Source organism: Podarcis erhardii, assembly GCF_964252035.2.
Source record: "Podarcis erhardii genome assembly, chromosome: 7".
Classification (NCBI taxonomy): domain Eukaryota; kingdom Metazoa; phylum Chordata; class Lepidosauria; order Squamata; family Lacertidae; genus Podarcis; species Podarcis erhardii.
Genome location: NC_138511.1, coordinates 65114120 through 65138829, shown reverse-complemented (window position 1 = coordinate 65138829; position 24710 = coordinate 65114120). Strand labels below are relative to the sequence as shown.

The 24710-nt window shown below is 44.1% G+C and overlaps 1 protein-coding gene across 2 annotated transcripts in view; it reads right to left on the bottom strand.

Moving 5' to 3' along the window:
• Positions 1–7031, bottom strand: part of GRHL3 (grainyhead like transcription factor 3) — a 48090-nt gene extending 41059 nt beyond the window's left edge. The window contains exon 1 of one of the 2 annotated variants that reach the window (XM_081869063.1): positions 6865–7031. In XM_081869063.1, coding sequence (XP_081725189.1) covers positions 6865–6881 — 17 coding nt within the window. In that variant the 5' untranslated portion in view covers positions 6882–7031. Of the gene's footprint in view, positions 1–608; positions 728–6864 lie in introns of those variants that run through there. The other variant, XM_081869064.1, reaches the window with a different exon arrangement.
• Positions 7032–24710: the final 17679 nt, after the last annotated feature.

Here is a 24710-nt window from a genome sequence, read left to right as displayed (position 1 = left end):
TAAAGCACATTATTCCTCCCCAAAGAATCTTGGAAACTGCACTTTGCCCCTCCAAGAGCTACAATTCCCAGCACCCTTAGCAAACTACAACTCCCAGGATTATGCGCTTTGAAATGTTATGGTGTGCAGTATCCAGGTTATCTGCCTTAAATTATGCAGAACATGCCTTATTTTATGAGAAGGTAAAAAGTGTGCTGCTGGAAGGTAAAAAGTGTGTCCATTTGCTGAGGTGGGTATTCTTTGCAGGAATTCCAACCCCACCTGCTGCCCAAGTGGCCCTATGGGAACTGGACATTGGCTATTGGGTTCACTGGCCTAGCACCATATGCACTGACACCCCCCCCCCAATTCAGAGAACACCCTGCCTTCAACTTAAATTGGCAAGGAAAATCATGGGATTAGGCACACAGTAACAGCGTAGGAAGAACCTAGGAATATAGGAAGCTCTCCCTGGTCCACCTAGCTGAGTATTGTGGACACTGGCTGGCAACAGCTCTCCAGGGTTTCAGACAGGAGCCTCTCCTGCCCCTACAAGGCAGATTATCTAGCACCAAGACATGACTCTTCTCCAATGCATACACCTAAGAAAAAACAGGAACTGGACTTACTTTTAAAAAACCAGGTCCAGCTGTAAGCCCCTACCTTCCTATCTTCTTCAAACAGAATTGTGTATAATTTTAATTTGAAATAAGAGAGAGAAAGGGAGAGAGAGGGAAAACAACACCCAGCAGCAGCAGCAGCAGCAGCAGCAGCAGTAGCAGCGTGACTGTAAAACAGATCTCTCTCTCTCTCTCTCTCTCTCTCTCTCTCTCTCTCTCTCTCTCTCCTGTGCTTTAATGAAGGGCTTTAACCTTTTCATTCACCAAAAACATAACTCAACATTTTAATAGCACGCCTTGTTGCATGACAAAAATTTGCTCCTGGCAATCATGGTTTCGACCACAAAACCACAGGAGGGAGCAGCTCTTGGTTAACTCTTTCAGGGCTGCCTGCTGCCTCGACGCACTTCTGGCTTGCTGACAAGGCCCTGCTTGTTAAAAGCTTTGTCTGAGGCTATCTGCACACCACACGTTTAATACACATGACTTTCCCCCATAGAATCATGGGAACTGTAGTTTACCCCTCACAGAACTACAGTTCCCAGGATTCTTTGTGGGAGGTCCTACACTTTAAATGCAGTCCATTGTTGGATCACATGCAAAGGTGCTATTTTTCAGCCTATTTTTTTCTCCTTCCAGTGAATGGAATGCAGCTTTAAAGAGCTTTGGGGCATCTCCTGCCACATTTTGCCATTGCTGTCACAATCTAGATTCTCATGAACTCTCACACTATTCACAACAGACAGCCAGAGCCAGCCCTGGTTTTCCTAATAAGTATGGGCTAGCTCACACATGCGTGTACGTTACTGGATTTTTTTCAACACTGGATTACAGCGGAATGTGTAAACTTTCTTCATAGAAAAGTACTGCATCTGGGAGCGATGGGAAAGGGAGGGCCTCCTTGCCCGTGTGGTGAAGCAGTTGCCTCAGGTGGCAGATGCACCACTCGCCCCCACCTCCTCCTGCTCCATGCCCAGATTACCCCTGACTATTCACTATGTGGGCTGGGGGTTATGGGAGTTGGGAGCCCAGAAACATCTGGAGGGCCACAGGTTATTCACAGCCTCCCCACCCCCTCTGGTGTAGGCTGCCATCACTTCACACAAGTCAACGCAGAGTGTCTTAATTGGGTAGGTTTTCCAAAAAAAGGACTCATCTAAATATGCACGTGCCAAAATCCATCCATTTAGTGAAAAGAAATCCAGGAAGAAAACATTTCTCCACAAGTTTTCTTTCAGTTCTGTATTTCAGACCTAAGAGCCACAAATTATGTCCCTTGTGTCAGAAGGACGCTGAACACTATTCATCTTTCTTCTGCATGGTGCAGTGTCTAGACTAGGAAGTGCATGAAGGTCCAGGTTCAGATGCTAACACCCCCAGGAAGCTTAGCGTTGTGTCCTTTGGGCCAGTCACCACCTCAGCCTAACCTCCTACCTCATAAGGATGTTGTGAGGAAGAGGGAAAGCACGAATGCCTCCTACATTTCTTTAGAGCGGAAACAGGAAACCTGTGGCACCCCATATGTTTTGGACATTGGCCAGGTTGATGGGAGCTGATAGGAATTGGAGTCCGACCACATTTGAAGGGCCACAGGTTCCCCAACCCTGCTTCAGAGGAAGGGTGGGAAGGTAACAGCAATGAAAACTGTTGCCTGAGCACAGGGGCTACCATGTCAAGCCATATTCTGGGTCTCTCCTACCCCCAAAATAATACTATCTTATTTAGTTGTTTAACAAGGTTTATAAGCGGCTGAATTTTAAAAGAACAACAACTTGCAAGTGGGTTACATAACACAAAATATTCCTAAGAAAATACAAATAAAAACAATTTTGACATTTCTTTCCTTCAAAGTATGAGGCAGGGATTCTTGCCACTTTCCTCCTCAAGGTCTGTATATTTACTTGTACCTCCCAGAAGCCCGGCGCCAAAGTTTTGAACAAGCAATTTACATGAACACTGTGGCTGAACTGCCATTTTGGTAAGGGAGTTCATTTCTCACTTTTGCTCATCCCTTCCTCAAAGCCCTCCTGGCTATTCTGGAAATGGTTATTGAACCGAGCCCATCCCCAAATGATTTTGACCTCGAGGGCATTGTCTCTTCTGCTCTTGTCAAAGAAGGTGCTCTTTGAAGGCACCTGCAGTTCTCCCAAAGTTCTGCTGCCCACGCCTTCAGGTCAAAACCAACCCATATAAAGTCTGGCCATTGATCATCCTCCTGATCAATCATTCGGAATAAGCTTGCCCATCACATGCCTGCATAAGCCACACAGTTCAAACAGAATAGAGGTGGCAGACAGGCTCACTTGTATCCATTTAGCTGAAAGCATCAAAGCAAATGGAGCCACAATTCTCAAGACAGGAGAGAAAGGAGAAAATACTTTAAACAGCACCTCTCCCACCCAAAAAACACCCCCAACCATTAGCATTCAGCATCACAAAAGAAAGAGGTGAGTAACTTCCTTTGAAAGAGAAGGGAGGATGGAGTAATAAAGCCATTAATTTTGAGGGAGCGCTGAAACAGCTGGGACATTGACTCACACAATCTCTTTGGTCTGAATTGCCATTCAGTATATCTGTATATAAAAGCCAAGACCACAACGAAATGGTTGGCCACTGTGAGAACAGGATGCTGGACTAGGTGGGCCACTGGCCTGATCCAGCACTCTTCTTATGTCCCATTTTAGGAAAGGCTCTCAAACTTTTACCATTCAAAGACTTCACAAGGGAAAGTGTCCAAACACCTGCTCGTTACATGGGCTTGATTGGCAGTTCTTAACAACAGGATCCTCTTTTGGTTAGGCTGTTTTAGAAGAGGAATCGGGAACCTGTGGCCCTCCAGACTCCTGTTGGATTCCACCTCCTCTCAGTCCCAGCCAACATGACTAGTAGTTAAGGGATGGTGGGAGTTGTAGTCCAGCAACATCTGGAGGGGCCCAGAGCCCCCAGCCCTGCTTTATAAGGTGCCTTGTGCACAGACTATCCTGCAAGAGCAGTGGTGACAATTATGATACCACTGGAGTGCACATGCACACATTTTACAGCTTGCATACAAGCTAGTATTTTACAGCCGGCAACTTGCATGTGGTCCGGGTGCCATAATTAAGGCAAGCTAAAGTTCCTTTGATCTATAAACTTCCCTCTAGCTACTGCTTAGAACCATAGAGGCAGATGCAACAGATGCCTCCAGCTATAGGAACTTAGCAGCAACAAAGCATCAGGATCAAATCAATTTCTAGCACAAACTAGAAACGCAAGCAGGCAACAGCCTACTTCATGTCATGACCAGATGACCAGAGAAGGTGCGGAAAGCTTGCATGCACAGATGGGGAGAGTTATAGAATCACAGAATTGTAGAGCTGGAAGGGATCTTGAGGGTCATCTAGTCCAACCCCCTGCGATGTAGGAATCTTTTTGCCCAATGTTGTAGTAACAAAGGCAAAATTGTAGATTTTCTGTAAGGCTGCTGAAATTACACATGCAAAACACTTAGAGCCATTTTAAAATATATAGCATTATTTATGTACCACTTATCAAAAAATATCTAGGTGGTTCACATAAAATGGTATAAAATAGTCATTAAAATGGCAATAAGAGAGAGCACAGGAAGCCATATTTTCCTGAGCCAAACCATTGGTCCATCTAACAGTATTGTCTACACTGACTGGCAGCAGCTGCCCAAGATTTTAGATATAGAGTTTTCTCTCAATCCTAGCTTTAGGCCTACATGCCAGAGATTCAACCTGGGACTTTCCTCATAAAATACAATGCGCTTCCAATGACAGGTATGTGGGGAAGTCACTCCCATTAAAAAAGAGAATAAGGCCTGTTTCTTAAAATAGAAGACACTCGGGAGCCTTAAAATGGGGTTGCCAGCTTGTTCCATGGCCCTGCTTCTATGCCATAAATTGTAGTCTGTTCACAAAAAATTAAATGAACCAAGCTGTTCCCATGACTTCATCTCAATTGAAGCAAAAACTCCACTTGTTTAGAATGAGCTGCTATTAAAGACACAAGAGCAATTCTAGGAGAGAAAATTAGCAGCCCTAACCTAAGGGCAACTGTGTGTACAGACAGACAGGCAATCAGGTACACTATTCATCTTTCAAAATACAAATGAATAAGCTAACTCAAGAAAATATGCGTACCAAGGAGGGAAGAGCAGTACAATAAGTTTTTACTAGTGAACTGAGAGTCGGTGCAAGATATAGGCTGTGGGTACACATCTAGCACATGCCAACTCTTGGTTTGGGAAGCAATGTACACACATCAGTCACAATCTGTATCTATCCTGTGGTTTATTGTGAAATATCCCATTTTGATGAATCCCTCCCCCCACCCCCAGCTTTGATCTAAACTGAGAAGACCTAGCTGTACAGTAAGCCCGAAACTTACGCACATTTAACTTTTGCACATTCAGCTTTGCACACTTGCCAGAAATGTTTTTTTAAAAGGGGGCAGAAAGAGGGGGAGGGGTGTCCAGGGAAAAGACTTTGGCAATTCCACCTGCCATTGAACCCAATGTGTTTTGGCTAGGTGCGATTTTGGCTTTAGGTGCAATTCCTGGAACATTACCCCCCCCCCCCCCCGGTAAACTGTACTTCAAACCAGTAATGTGTACACAGCCATAGTAATCTGAAGGCATAGCCTCGAGTCCCCCACCCCCTGGTGGCCACAGGTGAGTCTGTGTTTGAAAGGAGATGCGTTTGCATTGTGCATTCGGAACCCTGAAGGTGGCCACACTCTATCTGAAGCAATAATTACATTTTTGGGAGAGGAATCAGTTGTGATTTGCATATGGCCTATTGTCAGGCTGGATGGAAAGTAGCCAGCTAAGAGTCACTGCACAACCTGAAAGCTTTCACATTCCTTCAACTAAACTTTAGTCCAATAGGAAAGCTTTTCATATTCTTTAGGTTTAACAGCTATCCATGCAAAGGAAAATATCCAGATGTTCCTCATCTGAAAGAGCACAATACTGAAAAAGAGCACAATACTGAATTCTGCTGAACATAATAGGTGTCCCCTGTTTCAGAGCACATCTTCCCACATCCATTAATGATGAAATCATGAAATTCAGATCTGGGAATTAAACATGATGCCAAATGTATGTGTACAGGAGGCAGATATTCCAGGTTTCAACTTTCCAATGAAAAACGCCAATAATATCCCACACAATACTTTCCTGGGTCTGACTGTAACTAAAAAGTCTTAATTTTCATCACTCAGTTCTGCTAAGGAAGTAATTAGGGGTGAATCATATGCAAGCAAGCTTCAAGTCTGCTAGGACATCTCCCTTTGACTTCAGATGACATTATTATGATTAATTTTAAATACCCACCCTTCACTAGAAGGTCACAAGGTGAGTTACATCAATATAAAATATAGCGTTAAGAACAAATCATAATTGCAACTAGAGTGGGTCCTAAAATGATCCTAGAGGAGTGGCCCTCCATTCTGGACTTCTGGAAGTGCGATTTTCCATAAGCATTTGATGTAGTGCTCTTGCCTAATAAACGTGCTAGTCTTTAAGGTGCCACAAGGTTCTCCCCAAAGGTGTGTTTTCATCAACATTTGGGAACGAACTACAGACAGTCCTTGCGCGCACGGACACGCAGAGACACACTCAAGTCAGAACCACTTTCCACATCCCACTGTGTCCATGAAATCACGCTATCGAAAATTACACACATCCAGGGGGAAACCTCATTGAAAGATCGCGGTAAAGGGAAACCGTATCCTAGAGCGGACACACACCAATAAGAACTCTCCTTGGGAAAATAACCGCACACTAAACATCCCGAGGAAGGAGGGAGACGAAGGAAACTGGCCACACTTCCATCACTTGCGATTTCTCCCCCAGAATTTAGAATGTTAGGACACGATCCAGCCGAAGTTAAATACTTTCAGTTTACTTCAGAGCGGAAGTCAAGCACGCTCCCTTGGCTGCCACCCACCACCGCACAAGTTTCTTTAAAAAGGGTTCAGTTTCGGCTGGATTTTACCCAGAAAACGCCGACTTTTCTTCTTTTTAGAAATAAATAAACAGCGCATTAAAGCATCACACAGCCTAAAGGTTTGCTGTTATTAAGGAGGACATCTGAGAATTCTAGGCAAGAAGGCGGAAAGACTGAATTCCCCAGCTCTTTCTTAAAAAACTTTCATTGGAGAAGTGGCCACCTTAAATCATAGCACAAGTGGGAAGCCTTAAAATCTGTCTCCGCTGAAATCCGCGATCGCTCAAAGTAATAAAAAGCAATTAACTTACTCGATCTCATTAGACATGTTCCCCCAACGTTTTCCACTCCCTCTCCAACAGTAAGATCTTCAGATATTTTTCCACCTCTTTTAACCTCTACTAATACCGTCTTCTAAACAGAGACATCACCTGGAAAGTGAAGAGTTGGATTCAAGTTAGAGGTTTATGTGTGGTGCAGGCATTCTGCTGACAGGTAAGGTCTCTCGAGGCTTGCTTCTGATTGGCCGGAGGAGACAGGTGCCAGAAGACAGGTACACCTCAGCAGGTGCAAGGGTTAACCCTTTGCAAACCGAGCAGCCAGTTGCTGAGACAAGGAGCTACCTTTTTATTGCTGGGGGGGGGGGGAATGAGTGAGGAGGCAAAAGAATAAGGAAAATTCCTGGAGGGCAAAACGATGGAAGACCAAAAAAAAGTGGTGTAGATTCTCTTATGAAATCTTTTGGGTTTCTGTTCATTGTCAGGAATTTTGGATTTTTAGACAGTGAAAGGGTGAGGCTGTCCACCTGTTACTCTTGGAAGAGAGGGGAGGGGGTATTTTGTCTGCGAGGAACAAAAAATCATGAATATGTAGGACAATATGTGTGGTGTTGTTTTGTTGTCTTCTTATAGTGATTCAGTGAAATGCTTTGCATCTGTCAATCTGTACCAAGACTTCTTGATAACTTAATTAAAAAAGTTAATGGCTAAAAATAAATAAATCCTGGTCCATTTTTCATGCACATTGTCAACTAATCTGTACTGGTGGACATATTATTATTGTTATTGTTGTTGTTATTAAACTTGTTGGTTGCTTTTCAAACTGACATACAATATATAAACAAATGCATACATTTTTCAAATAAAGGCGATGCCAAAGGAGTCAAAAAGTCGGTTGCCTTTTGTCGTTTACTAAAGTCAAGTTTTCCCACCCTTAAAGTACTTCGTTCAGAGAAGCTGCACAGAATGAAATTCTCTCTTGTGTATGCACGCTCAGCTCGCAGCTGGCTGGGGCTGGGGCTGAGGGAAGCCGTGGTCCAAAACATAGGGAGAGGCACCAGGTTGGGGGAGGCTGCCTTACAAAGTGATCAAGGCAGATCACTTTGAGATGTTATCATTGCCGCCTTTCAGGGGAGACATCAGAAGATGCCACCAACTGAGCCAGACCATTGATCCATCTAGTTCCCTATGGTTTAAACTGCCCAACAGCACCTCACCAGACTTTCCAACCAGGAGTCTTTCCCAGACCACCTTAGGCAGGGGTCAGCAACCTTTTTCAGCCGGTGGCATCCCTCAGACCTTGTGGCCGGCCAGACTATATTCTGAAAAAAAATATGAATGAATTCCTATGCCCCACAAATAACCCACAGATGCATTTTAAATAAAAGGACACATTCTACTCATGTAAAAACACACTGATTCCCAGACTGTCCATGGGCCGAATTGAGAAGACAATTGGGCCGCATCTGGCCCCCGGGCCTTAGGTTGCCTACCTTAGGCATGCCAGGAATTGAACTTGGAGCCTTTTGCATACAATGCATGTGCCAATTCTTTCCTCCCCACGAAGTGTCTTTTAACTGCACTCCTCACCATGTCTACTCAGAAGTAAGTCCCACTGAATTAAATGGGGCTTACTCCTGGGAAAGTGGGGCTAGGATTGCAGTATATGTGCTGTTGTCCACCTCCTCCTCTTCCTTCCTCTTCCTAATGTAAACATGATGGTAGGCGGCAAATCCTGTGCCATGCTCCATGGCTTTCTTCAAACCAGGTTCTTTGACCTGAGCGTCCGTGATCACACCGCAGAGTTTATTAGCCTTGGCAGGCACTGTGCTGCGCTGATACACTACCAAGTGAAATGGCTGAGGGCTGTTAAAAAGAGACTCGGGGCATGTGCAACGCCACATCATTCATTTCTCACGATTCTTTAGATCCCACCTTTCAGGACACAAGACAAGTTATCCTGGTCCGAGTTGCCACCATATGTACATTGAGTCTATATTTTGATGGCTCTCTTTCCCAGAGGTCAGCCATCCATTTCCCAGGAGTAACCTGCTGCTCCAAGCTGTGGCGTTTAGGACAATCTAGCCAAAGAGGCTAAAGCCACTTCCATTTCAGGCCCACAAATCAGCACAAGGTAGTGATAGGTTTCTTCAAGCAAAGAGAGTTTTCAGTGGGACAGCCTGAACACCCCTTAATAAAAAGAGACTTGACATCACTGCTCTTAAGTAACAGCACTTTCCAGTTATTGAACCCAGATGTGGTTATTGGTGTCACCAGTTCAAAGGAAATGTTTAAGAAGATTTCCTTCCGGACATCATCCCTGTGCTTTTATCCTGTTTCCTGGCACACCCAATGGAAATGAATCTGCCGTGCTTTTTAGTGGAAAAGTCTATGCACTTCTGTTATATACAACTCAAAATAGTCCAGAATCTTAATATCATCGTAGGGTGTCCTCCTCTAGGTCTCCTTGCTTGCAGAAATTAGGCCGGCGATCAGGGATTGTGGCACACTCTGGTGGCACAGAAATTGCGGAACATTTATTTTGTGACTAATCTTCCATCTGTGGGGCAAGAAGTCAAAACTGTTTTATTTCCCTGAGCATTTAGCAGGTTATTATTATTAATATTATTATTGTTTCCCTTACAGCTATCTGATTACATATTGTTTCTTGACATTCAAATTTATGTTTGGATTGGTTTTTTCAAGGTTGTTGTGGCTGCTGCTGTCATTTCATTGTTTGTGGCTCTGTTTTAGCTTTGTTAGCTGCCTTGAAGGCTTGGTAGAGATAAGGTTGGGTACAACAAAAGTTTTAAACAAAACAAAATATAAATAGAGCTGTTCTCTGTGCAATGCAGTCCTTTATGATGCACATACTTATTCAGCAGTAAGTCCCAATAAATTCAGTAAACGAGTTAAGATTTGCAGCCTTAATCAGGTAGATTAAGGGCGGGGAACCTCAGATTTAAGACACAGAACTGAACTGGTGAGTTGGAAGGGACCCCGAGGGTCATCTAGTCCAACCCCCTGCAATGCAGGGATCCCGCCCACACTCATCCCTGGGTGGGCTCAAACCACCAACCTTCCAGTTAACAGCCAGACTCACTGACCCATTGCACCACCTGAGGGCTCATAATTGCTGTTTAATTAGACAATCTCTTTTTTGCAAAAATGCTAATTGTTTTTACTTCGCTACTTCTTAAATGCTCATCTTAGAAAAGCATTGTCTTAGAAGAGGCATTCCCCCCGTCATACACACATATTAAGCAGGAGGTGCCACATATGCAGAAATGTGCCACCTAAAAAATTAACTGTATGCTTCCCCTCCTCAAACTATTGTTTTTTTAAATGTGCAGATTGATTCACATTTAACCCATGAATTAATCAATTAAACACCTTGTTGGCTTATTTAGCTGCATAAACCATACTCCTCCAATGCACAGATGTTTGTCTTTTGGGCTCCCTCTCCTCAACACAGCCACAGCTTCAAACTCGGCTATTGTTGAGAAGTTAAGATTTATGCAACAGAAACAAAACTAATTGAGTATTCAAGCACTTCCCATCCTCCTGGAGAGTTTCTGTCACCCACGTTGCAAACGAGAGTAGGCAAGTGGATGGGCTTGGCGTCTGACTCACTTCAGTTGGGGATGGAAGGCAATTCAGCGGAGGATTCCAAGCGACATGTCGGAACAAGCCGATTTGAAAGGAAGAGAAAAGTTCAGCATACCCTCCCTCTCCCTTCTCCCTCCATCTCTCTTTCTCTCTCTTATCAACAAAAGTGTTTCCATCTTCTCCCTCTAGGGAAGACTTGCAGCTTAAACAGTGCCAGATTTACGCACAAACTAAGTAAACGACAGTTTCGGTCCTCAGATTATGAGGGGCCTCTAAACACACACACACACACTCACACACGTATAGTAAATTTCAAGGGTTACATAATTGGCTGAAAAATAATGAAATAATAGGGTTATGTCCAGCTGGAATTAGTGGACATATGTCTGAGTAGACCTTGCATTGAATGCAGCCTGTATACCTTTTCTTGTAATGTTTTGGACCTCTTAAATTTTATATCGTATGGGGCCTCAGCTTTAAAAATGCTTACGAAAATACAAAGCCACCCCCACCCCACCGCCGATGGATGTGCCTCTGACCCTCCAAGTGTCCCTATTTTCCAGGGATGTCCCTGATTTAGAGAAGCTGTCCCGGTTTCTGATTTCATCCCGGAATGTTCCACTTTTCCTTAGGATGTCCCTATTTTCATTGGAGAAATGTTGAAGGGTATAGAGTTATCTGACCCCCAAGCCATCTGAAGGCAATCCTGTATAGAGAAGGTTTTTAATGTTTAATGTTTTGTTATGTTTCTATATATGCTGGGGCAACCCAGTAAGATGTGTGGGGTATAAATAGTAAAATTATGATTATGGAATGGGAAAATAGTAAAATTATCATTATGGAATGGGACGTCCCTATTTCCACTGGAGAAATGTTGGAGGGTATGGTGAACGAGTAACCTTCAGGGGAGCAGAGAAAAACGGGGCTGTTGCTGCAGGGCAGACTTTGGTAGCTGTGTCACCACAAAACCAGGTAACCTGAGAACCCTTTTTGTGTATGTGCATGTCTTTTTGAGGGTATTTTTTTGGGTGTGTGGGTAAGTTTATATCCCAGAATGTAATGTAATCCCAGAATGAGACAAATGTAATTGCAGGAGATGGCTGTATGCACACAAATCTCATCAAGAGGTCCATTCTTCTGTACAACATAGGAACTGGGCTTTTGGTGTGATATAACTCCCTCCTGTTACATATCAGACGGGTGCCATCTTGACTGTCTTTTTGGTGCACTCTAAGGAATGTTTATATTGCGCTCTGTGGATTGTTTAAATTGTTAATTGTTTCACGGGAAGCGAAACGAAACAGAGCAAAATAAATAAATAAGCATGCGATGTCATCAGGGCCGGATTTAGGTTTGATGAGGCCCTAAGCTACTGAAGGTAATGGGGCCCTTTATAGGTCCAGCTGTCCTTTGTCAACAACAAATTGTAACTGTTTTTTGTGTTGACTATACAGTGGTAGCTCGGGTTACATATGCTTCAGGTTACATACGCTGCAGGTTACAGACTCTGCTAACCCAGAAATATTATCTCGGGTTAAGAACTTTGCTTCAGGATGAGAACAGAAATCGTGCGATGGCGGCGTGGCAGCAGCAGCGGGAGGCCCCATTAGCTAAAGTGGTGCTTCAGGTTAAGTACAGTTTCAGGTTAAGAACGGACCTCCAGAATGAATTAAGTTCTTAACCCGAGGTACCACTGTATGCTATATGGTAATTTATGGACCTAATTGGTATCTAAAGCCATTTGCACATGACAAAATATGTATTTTATCGAAGTACATCCAGTTTTTCCCCCTTTAATTATTTGCCCCCCCAAGAGAGTGGGGCCCTAAGCTATAGCTTGTTTAGCTTATACAGTCATACACAAGTGCAAAATGACACCATGCGCATGTGCAGAAGCGGCAAATCGCAACCCGCGCATGTGCAGACGTGCCGCTGAGGGTTGCACTCTTTTCATGTAGCGAATGGGCCTCTGGGATGGATCCCGTTCACAACCAGAGGTACCACTGTATGTACCGGTAAATCCGACACTGGATGTCATCAAAGGACACTCATGAGGGAGCCAGAACTGGCTGCAGGAAGTCCACGTTTCATGCTGTTCAGCAGAGCACAGGAGCGACAGCTGGTGCCCAGTGATTCATTCATTATTATTTTTTCAGATTTCCTACCCGCCCTTTACAACAGCAAACACACAAGTATAAAACAAATAAACCATATTTGTTTTTGTTTACCAACCATAAAGCAAGAATACTGCAAAAATCATTAGAAGCTGTTGCATATACCTATTTATTTGCTATTTATTTCAGCAACTTAGGTATACCAATCACTAGGAGGTGTGCAAAACCTGAATGCAATGATTTATTTAAAAAAAAAAATGAGTTAAAATTATAAAATCTGACGAGTTGAAATGTCTGCTGGAACAAAAAAAAAAAATCTTCAGTAGGTTCTGGAAGTTCAACAGGGAGAGTTGATCTTAAGTGGAAGGCAGTTCTACAAAATTGGGGCCACAATACCTGAATGCAGCGCTCCTGGTAGACATCTGAGCCATGGGGAAACCACATACATAAAACAGCTTAAAACAAAACAGTTCCCATATATAGAAGCAGCACAGTTAAGAAGAACTCTGCATATAAAAGCAGCTAAAAATAGTTGCAATATGACAGATGGGATAAAAATCTCCACTTAAAAGGCTTGTTGAAAGAGGGAAATCTTAAGCAGACCCCAGAAGGGCAACAGAGATGGTGCCTGTCTGATATGTAAAACAGGAGTTAGGTGCCACCACACTAAACAGAACAGTCCTCCTCCCAAGATTGTATCTGCAGGAGGCCCTCTCACAGTGCTCAGTTAAGTATACAAGGGGTGAGATGATCTTTCAGGTCTGATGCCGGCCAGCAAAGAGTTAAAGAACAGGGCACCTTTGAGCACATTTTGAGCCTAGGGATTTGTTCTCAGAAGCAGCGGTGGCTTCTAATCAGATGGGCCATGATTAATTAATAAACTGAATTAATGACTTTATGTATACTATGCACTGACAGTTAAGAAAATTCTTATGCCCTTATGCATGCCAGGCAGAAATCGGACAGGAGAAACTGCAGCCTGACACACATATATGGTGGGTTGGGTGGGTGAGAAGATGCCTGTTCAGTTTCACCCCACCCTGAAGGTGGGGGGGGGGGGATGGAAGCCCAGCAGTGGGATTGCATTTGTGCAGTCATTACTAGCCAAGTGAATATCTCCATAACACAGAGAGATGTATAAGAGACCCTGTTGTGTCCTAGACATGACTAGGAGCATGTTGAAATAATTTCTGTTACAAGCTGCCAAGATGCCTCCAGGCTTGGGCACCTAAATATTAGACCGCCCTCCCCCTCTCTCCTTCCTTTCCTCCCTCTGATTTTGGTATTTTGAATTTGTATCATCTGTCTTTTTTCAAAAACAACAACTGATACTCAACCTTCTCAGAGTGTTTGGGGGAACGGGTGGGAAGAGCCAGACATTCTCCCATGCACACGGGTGACCCACTCCCTTTCCACTCCCCTGCTAAATATACCTTGGAACAAAAGGCCTTTATGATATTCTAAAAATAAAAGCGAGACAGGCAGTTGAGATGAACGGCACCAGGACCGAGCTGGTATTTCAAGGGAAATCTTAAGAAGAAATGAAAGCACTGCAGTACGTATTGTAACAAATCTGAAAGCCTACAGAACAGAACATTTAACAGCGTATATAATTGTGGCAAGCTGATCAGGACCTATTGAGATGCCTTTCAGATGTGAGGGTGAGCAGGCATGAGCTGGGTACCACGTACTTTTGGAGTCACCTTTGGACTGTCAGTATTTTTGCGGAGGGATCCAAGCGCACACCGGGGTGTTTAGGTTTGCGCAGTGAAAGTGGATTCAAGTCACTTGTCACCGTAGCACAACAAATCTGCTTCAAAAAAGAGACAGACTCTTTGCTGTTAGGGAAGTGATGGGGAAAGTACAGTGGTACCTCGGGTTACATACACTTCAGGTTTCAGACTCCGCTAACCCAGAAATAGTGCTTCAGGTTAAGAACTTTGCTTCAGGATGAGAACAGAAATTGTGCTCCAGTGGCGCGGCAGCTAAAGTGGTGCTTCAGGTTAAGAACAGTATGGACCCCTTGAACGAATTAAGTACTTAACCCAAGGAACCACTGTACAGTACAGAACGAACTGATGGTTAACAGGGAGACATGTAGACACCCTGCAAGCAAACCAGGATGAATGTTTACTGTCATATAACTGCCCCACGAACAAATAAGAATTAATGTTCAATAATGACCAGATAGAACCTCTGAGTAAGCCGGGGTCGGGCGGTGAATGCTTAATAGATATCACCCAGAGTAACTGGTTAACTCTCGCTGCAAAAGCAGCTGCAAAGATCAGGCAGTGAGGGTGGCAGGGTTGTGATAAATCTTCCGCTTCAAAGGGTGGCAGAAGTGACTGGTGACAGGTGGAGCAGCTAATCATTTTAGAACCAACCAATGGTTGTAATAAGTGGCAATTTCACTGGCAATTGGAGGGTAACTCTAGTTGCAGGAGCAGGTAAAAGCTCAGGCACACATGCATGCAAATACATTGCATACAGTGGTACCTCGAGTTACAAACACTTCGGGTTACAGACTCCGCTAACCCAGAAGTAGTACCTCGGGTTAAGAACTTTACATTAGGATGAGAAGAGAAATCGTGTGGCGGTGGCGCAGCGACAGCAGGAGGTCCCATTAGCTAAAGTGGTACCTCAGGTTAAGAACGGACCTCCGGAACACATTAAGTTTGTGACCAGAGGTACCACTGTACAGTGAGCTAAATGGGACTGGAGATAACGGGTTCCACTAGCAAAGCGTTTTGTTTTGTACACAAGCATGCAGTCTGCGATGTTAAAATCTGTGATTCAGGCAAGCAAGCCATCCCATTTTTCACGGCAAGAGCTTGCCAAGAACAAGGAAGACAATAGAATACCGTCTCAAACAGTGAGCAAAATCACGAGGATAAAAACACGGGCTCAACATTGGCTTGGAGTTGTTTACATTTGCTTGTGGATGTCAGTGGACACCAGATACAGGGCATTGGCTCTAAACTGAGGAGTAGTGCCATTCAGATGTCGCTTGACTCCAACTCCCATAATTCCTGGCCATGCTGGCTGGTACTGATGTGAGTTTTGAGCCAACCATAGCCGGAAAAAAATCACCTTGGTTGCCCCTGCCCTAACATGCACAAGCAGAAGCAGAGTGACCTAGGGAAGTCATTGTTCTGTGAGTGTTTGGGACTTTTTAGTTTAGAGAAAAGTGAGTAAGAGATGATGGAAGCTTATAGAATTCTGCATGACACGGAGAAAATGAATAGATAAAAGCTTTTCTCTTTCTCGTGGACATCCAATGAAGCTGCGGGTGGTAAGAGCTAATGAATACTTTTAAGAGAGGACTCCATATTCTATTTATTCTATTTGCATTTTCTGTAGTCGTTATTTTATTGCATTATGAAAAACTGTAATCTCACATTTTAAAAAGGGATGCTTTCATTAACATTTACATTTTGTTATATTATGTAACTTGTGAATCATGTATTTTTCTCCTTGTAGACTGCCTTGTGAGTGTAGTTTTCTATGGAAAGCTGTCCTATAAATAAGTGACGGCGTTGATGATGACAAGAAGCCAGGAGATGGAAAAAACAAGGTGATTCCTCCCCATCTGCATTCTCTTTCCCCTGCTCAAAGGGATATGTACCAGTCGTGTTGCCATCCTCTGCAAAAGATAGGCGGTAGGAAAATTCCTAGTGTTTTCTTCCCTTTCCTTTCCATCTCGTTCTACCAGTTTTCTTATAGAAAAAAAAAAGAGTTTAGATTGTAAACAGCGTAAACGTCTTAGAGGCAACTGCTTTCAGTTTAAATATGTCAACAAATAACATGTCCCACACAGGGCACTTTTCAGTTTAAGGTTACTTTCAGATGCACCCTTCACCTAGTTTAGGAAGAGGCGTTTGTTGTCACTTTTTGGAAAATCAGAGATCTGACATGGTTAACAGCAGGGTAGCCGCTGTATGGAGCAGGCTTTGCCATCCTGGTGCGCTCCACATGGTTGAGGGCTGATGGGAGTTGTAGTTCAAAACATCTGGAGTGCCCCAAGAGCACAGAGGAAAAGAGAGAAAAGAAAAAGGCTGTTTGGGGCCTACGCACAAGATTGCAGCCATTTATTCCAGAAGAAATATTTGACATTAGGCAGACGCCCTCTCTGCATAGTTTGAGACGCCTGCTGAAAACTGCTTTTACTTCAGCAAGCCTGCCCAGACATATAATTTCGTCACTTATATTCATTTTAAAAGCACTGATGTTATCTGTGCTTTAATGATAATTATCTAATGTACACTTGCTTGTAATAGCTTCGTGGATTTCAGCTGTGGGTTGTTTTCAATTCTGTTATGCGCAGAAAGCTCTTTGATTAAGCTGTTCATCTTTCTATATAAATAAATAAGAACGCAGTTGGAGCCGTACAGGGGTTTCATTTGCAAACAGGTTGTTGAGCTATCACAAATGGTTATATTACTAGTTTTGTCCTTTAAAGCTTTATGAGGCTCAGAATGCCAATACCTCAAGGTCTGCCTCTCCTGACATGAACCACCCCAGAACCTGAGTTTATCATTGGGGCGCTTCTTTGTGTACCCATTCCACAAGAGGTTCAGAGGGTGGCAACATGAGAATGGGCCTTTTCTGTAGTGGCTCCCTCAGTATGGAATGCCTTCCCCAGGGAAGCATGCCTGGCACCATCACTGTCTGTTTTTAGGCACCAGGCAAAAACATTCTTATTTATCCAGGCTTATGTTTTGGTTTTTTTATTGGGTGGGTACTTAGATATGCTAGTAGCCTTGGTTGTGCAGAAGGAAAACAGAAGCAGAAAACAAGACGGCAGGTGTACTGTAGCCGTAAGCTGTGTGGAATATGGAGATGCAAATATTAAATAGCATCTGCAGTATTGGCTAGAGCCTACAACACCCTCAATAAAGGCTGTCTTTCAGAGTTCTTATGTTCTTACAGTGAGACATCCCTTCCAAACTATATCCAATTTTGTAAGTTCCCTGACTCAAGGACCTGTCAGTTGTAGCCAAAGCTAGTCCTGCTCAGAGTAGACCCATTTGAATGGATGAACATGACTCTCATAAGTCTACCAATTTCAGCGGGTCTACTTTAAGTAATACTTAGGCCTGCATACACACCACGGATGGGATTCAGCTAAGCTGTTGTGTGTGAGATGAGGTCTACTCAGGCAAAGGGACTTCCCTCCCTCTCCCCACCATGGGCTGCCCCACACCTGTTAAATCTACTCAAGGGCTGGAGGAACCCCCAGGACAAGTTTACAACAGGGAGGAAACTCCCACTGTATGAGTGGACCTTGTTCCCCATGGGTATATTCCCTTTAGCGCCATGGTGAATTCCACCCCACTTGAAGCATATTTCTCCCTCACCCCCAAGAATCCTGGAAACTATAATTCCCAGCACCCTGAACATACTACAATTCCCAGGATTCTTTGGAGAGGGTGCTTTAGATGTACTTGAACTGTATGGTGTGCATGCAGCCATAGTTGAATACAGCCCCCCCCCCGTGTTTTCACTTATGTTATTCTGCAAAGGACCATGAAAACACTAAATGCATGCAAGCAGAGAGGCTGACTTTTCTAGGGCAGGGGGACTCTGACGAGGAGTTGTGTGCAAACAGCTGCCAAGCACTTAGTGACCCATGCGATGCAAACGCCCTTTCCACAGAGCTTCCCTCTTTCACTTTTTAAGGGCTGTCATTCAGATTGTGGGAAGGAGGCCAGCCATACTGGGGTGTTGGCCAAGGAGTGCATGGAGGAGCTGGTCATAAATAGGAGAGTGCCTGGCCGTTGTCATCAGGAGTAAGTTACACAGCCCGTCCTATTCTTGATTCACACAGGATATGATTGTATCACATTCTCAGAGCGCACTGGACGGTTCACCCGACGGCCATCGCCTCTCTGACCCCAGAATGGCAGACACCAGGCTGATGGCGCCTGCCCCAACCCGGTGCCCTCCAGAGGGGAAAAAGGAGGGGAGGGGAAAACGGAATGGAGTACTCGGGAAAGGGGCGAGGCAGGTTGGAATCTGGAACCAGAGCTCTGCGCGCGGCAACATTTCCTTGCAGGTCCCGTTCGTAATAATAAAAACTCCAGTGATTGGCACTTAGTCACCTGCACAGTACAATTCGGTTAGGAAAAAGAAAGGAGGGAAAGAAAGAAAGATAGACTGCTTCTAGTCACGCTCAGAATTCTTTTGTTACCCGGCCCTGATTCATCTCGTTCCGCCTCTCTCAGATGGAAAAGGCAATTGGGGAAACCCTGGAAAAGATTCCCGGTGACTCAGCGATACTTATCAGCTGCATGGACCAATTTGGATTGATCAGGATATACAAAGCAGGCTGCTGAAAACCCCCAAGTCCCTCCTGAGAAGAAGCCTCTTTCAAAATCGTTCTCAAGATGCAAATCTGGATCGCTTGTTCTTCCACACCTTTTGTTTCGTCTTCCCTTTGCCCCCCCCCCCCCCGCCAACCATCCACCTTTAAGAAGGGGGGGAGGATTTCTCTCTGACATGCGTGTCTGGGTCTTTCTTCGCCTTTGAAAACAAAATGGGCTGTCTGACCTTAAAAGCCTTCCTCCTGATTTCCCATTTCAAATAGTTTGCGTCTGGACAGCCCAGGTGGCTGCTTGCATCCGCTAGGAAATCCATTCAAGGCTCATTTCAGGCTAGATTAGGTTGTCTGGTTTTTGGCTGGTCGTCTTGGACCAAATTCACGGGCGCCAATCTCAGCGATGTCCCCCCCCCCTTTTTGTATTTTTATTTATTTCAAACATGTGCAACCCACATTTGTAGCCCACGGGTTCTTCAAAGTGGAAAACGCACCAAGGTAAAACACTGTAAAATAAAACCTACGTGAATTAAGGAACAACAACAAAACAACACGGGGAGAGAATCATCAGTAGCAAGAGTAGCAGCCAAGAAGCCACAACAAAAGATCGGAGGCTGACTTTCCCCAAAGCTCAAAGGTATAAAATGGTTTTTAATGGGCATCTATATGATGGGAAGGTAGGCAGGTGTGGAGGAAGCAGAGAGGGGGAATTTGTCTTCCCTCTCTCATAAAGCTACAACCAGGGAATATCTGAATGCTGGAACACAGGAAGCTGCCTCATACTGAGTCAGACCATTGGTCCATCTAGCTCAGTATGATATACACGGACTGGCAGCAGCTCTCCAGGTTTTTAGGCAGAAGTCTTTCCTCCTCCTACCCAGATATGCTGGGAATTGAATTTGGAACCTTCTTTCCTCAGAGAGAAGATACCTTCTTGATTCTATGCAGACAAAATATTTTCCCCTCCCCCACAGCGCATAGTTAAACTATGGAATTGAACTACGCCAGCTGGTCAGTATAGGAACAATATAGGAACCTGTAAGCCTGCAGGTATGAAGTGTCTTGTTTTGATTTCACACAAGCCACTCTGGGAGCCTTTTTGGTTGAAGAGCAGGGTATAAATGCTCTAGACAGATAGATAGGGGACTCCTACAAATCCAGTGGTGGCCACTGACTTGGGTGCCTTTAAAAGTGGGTTAGACATGGGAGCAGAAACCCTGTTGGGGGTGGGGTTGAGGGAATCTAGGAACACAGGAGTCAGACCAAAGGGAGTCCCTCTGCCCCCTTGATCATTTTGCCTGCCCTTTTCTGAATCTTCCCCATCTCTACCAAATATGTTCTTCCTCAATAGGATGGGATGCTTTCAGGGGGGCAGAGGGAGAGTGGAGTGGCATGAATAACACATTGCCTTCTTTTCAATGCTATAGCAGCGACATATTTGTTTTGTAACGACAATGTTGTGGTGCCGCATTCGGCATTTTCCACCAGGAGGGAAAATCCCCACACCCTTAGGGGCCAGCAGTAACATTTACTAACTGCCATCTCTGATGTTTTTAGTGCCCCATTCTTCAGCCAAATGTTGCAAAAGGAATGCTTTCTTTTCTTCTCCTTTTTTAATTTGTAGGACAAACAGGTATTTTGGTGTGAACTTAGCCCAGGGATGCTTCCGATGCCTCTTTCTTTCTTTCTTTCTTTCTTTCTTTGTCCCCTCCCCTTTTAGGAGCCAAAGCTATACTTTTCGTAAGCATGTGGCTGTCACTAAAGTCAAAGTCCTCTCTTCCTGAGTCTACCCTCCCCCTGTGTCATATCTAAGACAACTCAGGGAAGAGCTGTAGCTCAGTGGCAGAGTACCTGCTCTGCATGCACAAGGTCCTAGGTTCAATCCCCAGCATCTCCTGGTAGGCCTAGGAATGTCCCCAGTCTGAAACCCTCAACAACAGCTGCCAGTCAGGGCTCATCCATACCGTTGTTTAATGTACCTCCATTAATTCTATATGACTTCCCCTCCAGATCATTGCTTTCTCATAGTCTCCCCTCTCTCAGTCCAGATTTTCTCATATCATGGAATATTTTGAGTTGTTGTTGTTGTTGCTGAAGCTCTCCAGAGGATGTTGGACTACAGATCCCCCAGTCTCTGCCTATTTACCATGTCAGGTGGGGTTAATGGGTGATCCAGTTTAACATTCTGAAGGGCCATAGGTTCGCCATCTCTGATTTAGAATCTTGAACTGCACAGCTGATATCTGATACTTGATATTTGTAATATCTTACACTTTAACCTGCTTTAACTGGGTTTTTTTAAAAAAACAACAACACCACCACACCCACCTATGTTTATTAAAATATTATCAATGATGCAGAATTTAAAAATGGTAACAAACGAAAATAAAAGATTATTGAGCGCAAAGAATACATTACTTCTAGCCCATTCTCACACTCATAATCTATTTTATTATTCTTGAGTGCCAGCTCAGAACAGCAGCAGCTGTTGAGGCAGCCTAGGAATAGAGGGATTAGCATTCACATGGAAGGAATCTTTGGGAAATCTGAGTCCACCAGGCTGCTGCTGAGGTGGGGATATGTAGAGAGCATCTTACCAAATTCCCCTTCAAACCACAAGGAACACCTGTGCTCATACACACCATCCCAATTACAGAAAAGCTCTTGGCTTTTCTGCAGCCTGTGGAAACACATTTAGTGGTAAACTGTTTTTCCACCCAGTTTATGGAACTAAACCTGGTTGAGTTTTCAGCACACCTGAAATCACATTTATTCACCCAGGCATTTTTTTTCCTGGCAGCGTAGTGGTGGTACTGATTACCTGGCTTTGACAACCATTCTAGCTATATTGGTTTTCATTTATGTTTAGTGGATTGTCTTCTAAGACATGCCAAGACTCATTGGGATTGATGAGAAAGACGGTATATGAATGTCTAAAAATAAATGAAAACCTAGGGGTGGCCCTAAAAGTTTCATTGCTCGCAATCAAAAATATATTCAGCTAGATCAGAGACATCCTTTCAGTTCCCCTTGACAATGTCAGGAATAAAGGACATGTAGCACAATGCTAATTATGTCCACTCTGAGGTAAGCCCTACCAAAATCAATTGGGGTTTATTCCCAGGTAAGTGGGGTTACTTTTTGCAATCTAAATCTTACTTTTTAGGCAGCCTGGGTTCCACCCTCTACAAAGCCCTAAAACCTTAATATTTTCAGTTCCCTTAACAGAAAGTGAATTCTTTATTATTATTATTATTATTATTATTATTATTATTATTATTAATATACCGCACTTCATCTGTCTCAATCTGTTGACTATTTCAGCTATACAGCCAAGGGGGTACCCGTCAGCTTGCAAGGGCTAGACACAGAGAATGCTTAAGTCACTGCAAAGTCCCTTGGATATTCCCAGCCTCCAGGCATAAGGTGGACACCAGGACCAACCAACATCAGAGGCAGCAAATCCCCAGACAGCAAATGAGGGTCCAGCGATGATGACGTGCATTCAGTCTGTTTGATCTCTCATCAGGAGACAGAAAAGGCACACATAGACTGCCACACCCACCCCTACTGCCCTTATCTGTGTTTTATGTCTCACTTGCATTGGTTCAGCAAAAGGGCAATGGTAAAAGGGACAGGGCACTTTGTGCCTTAAGGACACAGCACCACTATTGCACTCAGATGCAGATAGGATTAATTCAGAGCAATCAACTTTCCTGGTCCTCAAAGAACTCCCTCCAATCCTTCCAAAGGTCACAGAAAGTCAAGGATGCAACTGATGGAAAGAAAGAGATATTAGAGCAGCGAAGGGGGGCACACTTTAGGCTAGAGGGACCCACTTTGTTTTTTACAGGGGGGGGGGGTCTGGAGAGCCACTGGAGCCAAGTGTAAAAGACAGTTGTCTCCAGAAGTCCTGATTGTTGAACCTTCATCCTGATTTGTTTGCAGGAAAGGTTGATGTTGATGACTTCATGCCAAACAACTTTTACCCCCCACACTTTTTAGTACATTTTCTGTCGTTTTATTCTGCTGCCGAAAAGTCTGATTCAAAACAAAACAAAACAGGTCTGTTGCGCTAGAGCACCACATCCACATCAGCTGAGCAACCTGAACTGGCCAGTATGCGCTTGGATCGCACCTGCAAAATAGTGCTGAAGTTCTCTTAGAATTAAATAATGCTTTGCCTGGGTGTTTGTTCTGAGTACCAAGGCTGAACTGAGCTCGCAGTCCTTCCACATAAAAAAATCTACTCCAGATACCACCCCGGCTTTCTTAGTTTCAGAGGCATAATTGTTAAACATTGTTTAATAACTTGGAGTCAGAAACTTTTGCTGATCTACTTTGCTCAGAGATCTACTAGTAGATGATCCCAATATGCCTTCTGCCCAGGCCTGGAATAGAGAACAATATGACCATCATGTCACAGGGACTGGAAACCTGCACACTGCTGAAATTCCTTGTTAAGGATACAGCTGCCCTTTTCCTCTAGCCATTAGGGTGCTCTCCAGAAGTTGCAGCAACTTTTGTGTCCCAATTTTCACCTCTTGAAATATGGCAATCCTACTGGACTACAACTCCTATCATGCTGGTTGGGGCTTTGCCATGCTGGCTGGGGCTGATTGGAGTTGAAGACAAGAGTGGGGAACTTTGGCCCTCCTGATGCTGCTCCCATCATCCAGGGCAGAGCGAAGACTACAACATGCCCCCGAGGTGCACTTAGTTTTTACTAGCAGCTGGGCTTTGAGTATTGCCGCTCCAGCCCTCTGGAATCAGTTGCCAGCTAAAATTAGATAGGTTTAACCTGGTGACTGGAGTTGGTGCAAATTAGATATCCTTTCCCAATGTTAAGGGAGGTTTAGTTGTGTACATACTGAAGAGATTTTTGTACAGGAAGGCTTTCCCTTAAGTGTGACACACCACACTCATTTTATGGAATGTTACATGTACAGTTGTAGTAATGGTTTTATAGTTTTTAGAAATCTGTGTCTTTTGAATTTTTTCTCACTTCATCTTATTGTGCACAGCTTTGATAGCCTTAGCCTTGAAGAGGTTTATAAATCTGTACAACACAACTGAAAATAAATCAATAAAGAAGTTATCAGTCTTCAAAGTTGCTGTCCCCCCCCCCCAGCTGTTCCTGTAAGTGTTCTTCACAGACAAAGCTTGTTCCTTCGAAACAAATTTAAAAGGCAGTCATCTTGATCTGCTATGAAGTCTTATTGGAACATGTTAAGTACTTTGAAAGGCAGAGAGCAAAAGTAAAGAAAAAGATGGGAAAAGGTGTGTTCCTCACATGAAGGACTAAAGCATGTTGAAAGGACTGCAAGATGGCACCTTTAGTCCTGCCTCCTCTCACCTTCCCACACATTAGTGATACATGGGTGAGTGTGCCCATTTGTGCCCCCACTTTTTAACCACACCTACTTCAGGAATCATTCCCCGGAGGAGATGCAACAGGACAAAACAGCCTGCAGGCCAAAAATAGCTTAGCCACCTCATGTAAAATAAGTGAGACAAGAGGACCTCTGAGGATGTGCAAAGTGCTCTCCCTTCACTAGTGAAGCAGTGGAGCAGTGTCATCAGGGGACCGGCTCTGTAGGAAGGAATGTGACTCCTTGTCATCTTTCATTTTGGAAATCCAACCCTGAGATGAATTCGAAATTACAAAGAATTAGCTTAACCTGGTGACTGCAAGTTTCATCTTCTGGACTTGGTACGGATGTGAAATCCTTTTCCAGTGGCAAGGGAGGTTCCAGCCCTTCTGAGTAGCTGGCAGCTGGGTATTTCTTAACTGTGAAACAAGGAATCAATCCAGGTTCCAGGAAGACCGAAATGTCAGT